At 35.4% G+C, this 8,248-nt stretch overlaps 1 protein-coding gene and 1 non-coding gene across 4 annotated transcripts; both read left to right on the top strand.

Annotated features, from left to right (window-relative positions):
• The first annotated feature begins 1,626 nt into the window (after positions 1–1,626).
• TRNAG-UCC lies at positions 1,627–1,698 on the top strand. The gene has a single exon. It is a non-coding gene; the product is annotated as a tRNA-Gly (tRNA).
• A 198-nt stretch (positions 1,699–1,896) lies between these two features.
• Positions 1,897–7,306, top strand: LOC123207909 (protein HIGH CHLOROPHYLL FLUORESCENCE PHENOTYPE 173, chloroplastic-like). Of its 3 annotated transcripts, none has more exons than XM_044625409.1 (17): positions 1,897–2,089; positions 2,266–2,522; positions 2,618–2,779; positions 2,869–2,919; positions 3,208–3,342; positions 3,486–3,509; positions 3,660–3,771; positions 4,199–4,324; positions 4,438–4,487; positions 4,964–5,122; positions 5,192–5,287; positions 5,369–5,484; positions 5,596–5,719; positions 6,163–6,276; positions 6,472–6,552; positions 6,700–6,885; positions 7,063–7,306. In XM_044625409.1, the coding sequence occupies exons 2-16, from the start codon at positions 2,271–2,273 to the stop codon at positions 6,844–6,846; spliced, it is 1,749 nt and encodes a 582-aa protein (XP_044481344.1). In that variant the 5' UTR covers positions 1,897–2,089; positions 2,266–2,270; the 3' UTR covers positions 6,847–6,885; positions 7,063–7,306. The 3 variants fall into 3 exon arrangements, with proteins under 3 accessions (XP_044481344.1, XP_044481343.1, XP_044481342.1); XM_044625408.1 differs by having other exon boundaries at positions 1,919–2,089; positions 2,277–2,522; positions 6,700–6,862; XM_044625407.1 differs by having other exon boundaries at positions 1,920–2,089; positions 2,277–2,522.
• The last annotated feature ends 942 nt before the right edge of the window (positions 7,307–8,248 follow it).

Below are 8,248 nucleotides of genomic sequence, written 5' to 3'. Positions count from 1 at the left end.
TAGTCCAATTCATCTTTATCTCTCCCTAATCTTTATTATTGCAATTTGAGTTTGATGTTTTGACGGTCAATGATTCTTCTTTTCTTGAGATATAAACATTGCTTTGATGACTTGTATGAACCTCTAGCACAAACAAAGACAATTGGCCCTAAGTAAGTCTAAAACACACATAATAACTTAAGAAAATATGAAGAACCTAGAAAGAAAGAGATGAAGAGAAAACTCTATTGTATTATTAAAATTATCAAAATAATAAAATGTTTGGAATGTATATAACTCTATCATTAGTTAGCTTTATATGTAAGTTTATAAATAGATTTGACGAGTCAGATATATAAAAATCCAATAGATTAAATGGCCAGTATTAATCATAATATAATAAGAATTCTAATCCTAGTAGCTCATCTATTTGGGCGAGAAAATTTTTAAAGCATCTTGAAAGCTTCGTGAAATATTCCTTAGATGCTCTTTATACTATAGATTAGGTCTAATGAACTCTTGAATTCAAACTAAACATGACACTGAAGAGACAATTTTTGGTTAGGTATTATAAGGCCAGAGTTCATAAACCTATTGCACAAATGTTCTCGTGAAAATATTTATGAAACTTTCGTGATTCCATTTCATCTTAAGTATATCTCTCACAATCTCGGGCGTTCTGCATGCATTTGATGTTCACGATACACAGATTAAGTGCCAAGAGAACCTAACCACACCGTTGTTAACAAAGTCTTCGTCTAGTGGGTCAATCAACGAAAGCAATACAATACTGGTGGACCATGTTGACAAAACGAAAAGGAAGGAATGGCTACCACGATTAAAATAAAGGTCGACAGTCAGCATAAGTTGGTATAAGAAATAAAGAAGACAGTATTTGTTTGCTGGGCGGTGAGGTGATGTCTACAAAATGGCCTTCATTTATTCATTCATGTCAGCTGCTCTTGCGACAGAAATTATCTTTTTGCCTTTGCCGAAAGCTTCCTTGTCTCACTACACATCATAAATTTTGCTCTGAACACGTCCTTGTGAAACGTTATATGTGCTATTGACTTCTACATATCTTCCAGTAAGTAATAATTTCATCTCCTCATGCCTTGTGTGTATATTTCTGGCTAAACCTGCTGAAATTAGACCCCTTACTGGCTAATCGAACTCTTTTAATTTTCATTTGCAGGTTTGATTGTAATTATCATAATGAAAATTTTTGATAGAATCAATCTTATACTAGAGGTAAGGGATGGTTGGCCTAGATTATTCAAAAGAAAGGAAGGTTATGAACCATCAAATTCAAAACCCAAAAACAAAAAAATCCATTCAAATTGACGATATACGTCATTTAAAATTATATTAATGTGTTACATTCAAAAAATTACTTGATAAAAGTATTATCCATTATGGTGGTTATACCCAGGGCTTTATCCCTTTTGAGGAAAAAAAAAAAAAAGAAAGATCCTACTTAAAATTTAAATATAATTAGATTTAGATTTTTTTTTTATCAGATTGTCCCTTATTTTGGGATAAAATTCAAATCACACATTTAAAATTGAACTTGATGAAAGTAATTGTGCTAAAAAATGAAAAATTAAAGACAATACAATATAAATGTGGGTTCCCAACACTCAACCAGCGTTTGTAGTCCAACGGTTAGGATAATTGCCTTCCAAGCAATAGACCCGGGTTCGACTCCCGGCAAACGCAGAACAGCTTTTTCCTCGAGGCCCAGACTGCTGCTTTTCATTTTGTGCAATCGCAGGCCCATGATGACACCCAACCAATTAAAGCCTATGCATGTTTTTGCCCATTTAAAGCTCAACTCAAGTGCCCATTAGGAACCCAACTCAGTGTCGGGCCAATGCATGATATTTGGCGCAATTATTCTAGAGAGAATAACACCATTTCCCAAATTCTAAAGCAACTGTTGAGAGCAGGCACGTTTGTGGTCTACATTTACTCTTCCATTTCAAATATCAGCAACTAAACCCTGAACCAAGGCTTTGTTTCTTCTTCTTCGCCACTGATAAAAATGCACTGTTGTTCTTCTACCAAACTCTATTCATCAACTTCATCTCCTCCCATCTTCTATCTCCAGGTACACTGACTTCACCATTTATCTATCATATATTTAAAATTGTCCTCAAATTTCCAATTTTTGTTTTTGTTTTCATTTCTTTTCCGTTTAAACTTAAGTTTTAGCATGCATGCAAGCACTATTTATATTATAGGTGGTAGTATTGTTTTTTCTTATTGTATTGTAAATGAATCAAGTGACAATGCAGGGTTCTTCATCAGCTGCTGGTAGGAAGTTTTCGAAAGATTGTTTGCATCCTCAGTTGCTGTCCTCTTCTCCATTGCCTAATCCCTTTCTTCAACTTAATAACTTATCAAACGCTTTACTTCACAAAAACAGCTCATTTAATCTACCTTCAAGAACGTATAGAGGAACTATATCAACTAAATCTTGGGACCTTGGTAGATTCTTGAAAACATTGTATTTTTTCAACGGGCCCCCATCTCCAGCTAAGGTATACATATCACGAGAATGTTCAAGTTTCAATTTCGATAATTGCCATGTTGATATTTGTTTGTTTTAACTGATGGGAATTTGTTGTTTGGAAAGTTTGTTGAATTCATAATTGACAAGTTATCGAGTTCGTTGCCCCAAGAACCAGTGAAGAAGATGGAAAATTCAGGAATTGTGCTTGTAGCTGGAGCTACTGGTGGTGTAGGCAGAAGAGTGGTTGGTATTTTGCTGAAAAAAGGGTTGCCTGTACGAGTGCTGGTAAGCTGGTCTTATATCTTTTTATGTTGTTTGCCTTTTGAAGATTTTACTAAGGAAAAGCCGCCTATGTAAATGATTAATTTGTTCAGGCAAGAAATGAAGAAAAGGCAAGAAGGATGTTGGGTCCCGATGTTGACTTGGTAAGAATGCAACCAATATAAATTCAAATTCCCTTTATATCGATGCTTTCCCCTTGCCAGATATAATAGTAGTTGCATTTTTATTTGTAGTTCCACTCTAATTCTGTTGATTGTAGTGTAATCTCCAAACTTTATTCTGATATGCATATTCACCCTTTTTTTGTGATTGATGGTTTGGAATGTTTCTAGTTCATGCTTGCTCATATGGCTTTGAGTATCTGAACCAAGTGATGCAATTTTTCACAATTTTCCTTGAGACCAACTATTCTTGTTTACATGGAATATCAGGTTATTGGAGATATTACCAGGGTTAGCACATTAAAACCTGAGTACTTTAAAGGAGTGAGAAAAGTCATTAATGCTGTTTCTGTGATCGTTGGCCCAAAGGAAGGAGACACTCCTGAAAGAGCAAAATACAGCCAAGTAATACCTCAAGCATTTCAATGTGGCAATCACATGGTCTTCCTGTTAATTTACTTTTATGATTGAAAGATAGCCTGCTACATATTCCACTTGTGAGTTCCTCTCTTCCAAGTTCCATAATATTCAAACATTTTGCTGTGCAGGGAATCAAGTTCTTTGAACCAGAGGTCTGAACCAACTGCTATCTTGTGTCTCTGGAGTCAGATCTGTTGATTGCTAAGAGTTCAATACAGAACTTCATCTGCTTTTACCATTTAATTTCTCAGTTGAAATGACATATTTGTTACTGTGATACTTCATTTGATTGATAAAAACAGATCAAAGGTGATTCGCCTGAAAAGGTTGAGTATTTGGGGATGAAAAATTTGATTAATGCTGTAAAGGGGAGTGTTGCACTTCGAAGTGGGAAATTAATATTTGGATTTGAAGGTACATTATTTAGTCAATGCTAATTTTTGATTAAATTCTTTGCATGCTTGCATCTGTTTAATTACTTCAACCATTTCTTTATTTCTAAATAAATTCATTGTGAAAATGAACACTAAAGAAACAAAGTGGTTAGTTAGGGTGGGGCAAAAGATATGGCATACAATAGCACAATGGGAAGAAAAGTTCATGAAGCTACATATGGTCATTTTTCCATCCTAACTACACCTTGGGTATTTACGAGCTACCTATGGTTTTTGTAGTAATTGAAAGTCATTTTCAACAAGTCTATCCAAATTGGTACTGAAAGGATATATTGTGTGAAATTGGTTAATATGTGCATCCAACATGAAAATCACTATTTTTTATACGTTTTGGTGCTCACATGTATTTCAATTGAGATTTTTTTTTACTTGGTTGCTTGCTGCAGATGATAGTTTTAAAGAACTCCCTTGGGGTGCTTTAGATGATGTTGTGATGGGGGGCGTTAGTGAAAGTACATTTCAAATTGACCATACTGGGGGTGAAAATGGTGGACCAACAGGGCTTTTTAAAGGTTTGTTCTTGTCATACCTCATTGCCTACAATGTGTTTTGGTGTAGTTTAGTAGAACCATGGTCATATGATAGTAATCTTTCTTTGTCTTATACTTTTGAGTGTCTACTTCAGGTGTTGTTTCCACAGCAAACAATGGTGGCTTTACAAGTATCAGAACAAGGGTAAACTGGAATTTTTTTCTCTTACCTTATCCATGTCCTTGCTATGTATGCATCACCTTTTTTTTTACCTGTGCTATTTTAGATTAATGTATCAATAAGAGGGCTCATTTATATTCTTTACCATTTGATTAATTTCATGATTCTGATAGATAACAACATCCTGTGAAACTAAGTAATATGGTTTTACTCAATTTAAACCACTGTAATCTGATTTTATGTAGCTGTAAAGTGAGTATCATGGTGTATTCAGATTAAAGTTTTGTGAAAAACATCCATCTGATATTTTTTAATATCAAACTAATATTCTGAACTTGAATTTACTCACAGCATAAGAATGGTTTTTTTGTCAGCAATTGGACAGAGGTGTTAGTTTTAATGTTTTTTATGAGGCCATGCTTGCTTGGTTTTAGAATTAGCTTGTATCATGTAATGATGACACTATCCTGTTTTGGAAAAAATTAACTTTTTGGTTTCAGAATTTTTCTGAGCCAGAGGATCTTTCTGCTTATGATGGTTTGGAGCTACGTATAAAAGGTGATGGCCGTCGGTATAAACTTATTGTTCGCACTAGTCCTGATTGGGATACCATGGGTTACACAGTGGGATTTGACACTGTGGAAGGCCAGTGGCAATCTGTAAGTAACACTATATGATTATTGAATTAGGGGTGAATACATTCTTTCTTATTCGGTTGTCTGTTCCAGGTACGGTTGCCATTCTCTTCTTTGAGGCCCATATTTCGAGCACGAACTGTACTAGATGCTCCACCTTTTGACCCTAGCAATATGGTGTCATTGCAGGCATGTTTTGTGTTTGCTATATTCACTACATTTGGCTTGTCAGTTATTACTATACCCCTTACATAATTCTAAAATTTTCAGCTCATGTTCAGCAAGTTTGAATATGACGGGAAATTAAATCCCACTTTTGTAGAAGGGGGATTTCAGCTTCCAGTATCGAGCATACGTGCTTATATAAAGGAACCTATCACTCCAAGGTACATATTTATTATCTAGAGTTGCTTATCTTTTATGTGATTGAACATGGTTATATACTAGCCAGGCATAAGTGTTGTGTTAAATTTCTCTTATGGGTGCATCACTTGTAGGTTTGTCCATGTGAGTTCTGCAGGAGTTACCAGGCCTGAAAGGCCTGGACTGGATCTTAGCAAACAACCTCCTGCTGTACGCTTGAACAAGGAGTTGGATTATATTCTCACATTTAAGTTGAAGGTTGGATTCTACTCAAAATGTGTAGTTTAACTACTACGCCTTTACTTGTAAAGAGGCCTACTAATTTTATGAACTTCAACATTTCCAAATCGCTGTTTACAAATTAAAAGCTGAGTTTTAAAACTTAAACTGGTTATTGAAATTCAGACACACCCCATTTGCCAATCTAAAAATATCTGATCAGGGGAAGTGTATACTTGAAAGAAAATATGGAAGGCGATGAACTCTGAACTACACTAGGTGAGATGTATCTTGTGTTCAGGTCAGAAAAAATAAAGCTATGACCAGTATGTGTTTAGACGCGAAAGTTTGGAGTTTGTGACATGAATTAACTATGCTCTTCCTGCCTGCTGTGTTATGAACTGAAGCAAATATCTCTTTTTATTGCCAGCTATCTTGGTCCTCTTCTTTGAATTATATAACTATGTGTAGTTGTCAAACAGGGGGAGGATTTAATACGAGAAAGTGGAATCCCATATACCATTGTAAGGCCTTGTGCATTAACTGAGGAGCCTGCTGGAGCAGATCTCATTTTTGATCAAGGAGACGACATAATGGTATTAACTTTTTCTAGGGCCATGAGTATTGCATCATTGTTTTACATTAATCCGGATATTGCTTCATTTCTCATTATTCACACATCACAAAATTTAAAAATGATGCTAACTTTCTCTTTGAAGTTGAAAACTTTGGAATTTTTTCTTGAATCCCCCTTTAACACAACCTTTTCTGTTCAATTTATGTTTTTACAGGGAAAGATATCTAGGGAAGAGATTGCTCGTATATGTATTGCTGCCTTGGACAGTCCATTTGCATGTGATAAAACGTTTGAGGTCATACAAACTTATCGTACATCATAAAGTGCTTAAGTCCTGCCTGGCTGCCCTGTCTATTAATAGTACATGATGATATATAGCTGTGAAATGGTTACTGGCTTACATTATTCTTTGTATTTCTTATGCCCCTCTGTTCTGTTGCAGGTTAAGAGTACCGTTCCATTTAGTGAACCCTTTACAGTTGACCCTGAAAACCCACCCCCAGAAAAGGACTACAACGTCTATTTCAAAACCTTGAAAGATGGCATTACCGGAAAAGAAAGTTTGGAACAAAGTCCAGTACCGGTCTGATGCTCGCATGTGGAAGGTCCACCTTCAACACTATACCTTGTTAGTACAATTCTCCCATATATAATTTTTGAGCAAAACATTTCTTCTTCAAATTATTTGTCGTATTTTATGCTTGTTATGGATGCCAACGCAATATATTTTGCATAATTGTCTTGTTGCTTCTGCACTTATTATGACTCATTTTAATCAATATTCTGTCTGGATATTCGATTGCAGGAATATTTTCTTACAGCGGTACACCATCAGAGCTGCTTAAAAGAGAACATAGGTTAAGAAGAGAAATTCAGCATCACTAGGTTAATGTTAGTTCATGTAAACATTGTAAAATAAGTTGGTTAAGTAGAAACAAGTTATATCATGTTTGGCATGGTGATAGGTAATGCTCTGTACATTTTCATGTATACATAAGCATGACAATGCTGAAATGGCAAAATTCCAAAACATCATATTTGCTCTTTCATTTCGTTTAATTTCTTGGCTTCATTACGTGCAAAAGATCAGAAAATGTAAAATATGAAGAAGCTTATTGTTAATTGGAGTAGCAAATGTATAATAAAATGACTGGTGGTTGGTAGTTAGAACAGGGATCAGATAAAAGAACAAAATGAAACCAATTTTATGAGTTAAAGAACACAAGGAGATTTTTCTTGGACAAAACAGCTGTCTTGTCCCAAGAATCCAGACATATCTCATCTGCATCTGCATGATTCTCTCATCTCCATATGGCCATTTCCGTACGTGACTCTTCATCTCTGCACTTTTCTTTCACATCTAACTAAACTACCCTTTATTTTAAATTCAACATCAACCTCTACCAATGAAACCAGAGCAAAATGGCAAAGGAAATTGAAAATGGTTAAGTATTTTTCCTACTTAAAGATTCTTAAGAATTAATTATTGTTGTTTCCAACATTTAGAACAAGGGAGAAAGTCAGATCATGATTCAACGCAGCACAGGCATTGTCCCTACAACAAAATTAATGACAGTAAAATTCGAAGAATATTAATATTAACCATCACAATGCATGTAGTTTTCTTAGATTTTCCCGTAGGGAGAGAATTGAAGAGAGACAAAGATGGACAGTTGAGTGTGAAAAGGGGAGCAGCAATGTAAGACTGTAGAGGTTGTCTGCATAAGCTGTAAAAGACTGCATTGAATTTCGGCCACCCACTCATGCACCTTGTTATCCTAAATGAGTAGGGAATCTGCAAGTGTGTGATGCTGGAAGATGGATGAAGGTACAATTTGGATCATTTAAAAGCCTGCTTTGCATCAACAAGTATTCCAGCTGGTGTTTTAAAGAGTTAAGCTAAGACAGACCATGGAGGTGGCTACACTACCCAAATTCTTGGATTCCCCAACCTGATTGCTACATTTTGCTGGCTACTTCTGTTTCTTGCA

This window comes from Mangifera indica, unplaced genomic scaffold, assembly GCF_011075055.1.
Source record: "Mangifera indica cultivar Alphonso unplaced genomic scaffold, CATAS_Mindica_2.1 Un_0116, whole genome shotgun sequence".
In the NCBI taxonomy this organism is placed as follows: Eukaryota; Viridiplantae; Streptophyta; class Magnoliopsida; order Sapindales; family Anacardiaceae; genus Mangifera; species Mangifera indica.
The sequence above is the reverse complement of the archived record's forward strand: the minus strand, read 5'-3'. Positions and strand labels throughout refer to the sequence as shown.

Coding starts and splice junctions, on each gene's coding strand:
- LOC123207909 (XM_044625408.1), top strand. CDS start 2,024: ATGCACTGTTGTTCTTCTACCAAACTCTATTCATCAACTTCATCTCCT. Junction 3,510..3,659: donor TCAAGTTCTTTGAACCAGAG/GTCTGAACCAAC, acceptor TGATAAAAACAG/ATCAAAGGTGATTCGCCTGA. Junction 6,277..6,471: donor ATCAAGGAGACGACATAATG/GTATTAACTTTT, acceptor ATGTTTTTACAG/GGAAAGATATCTAGGGAAGA.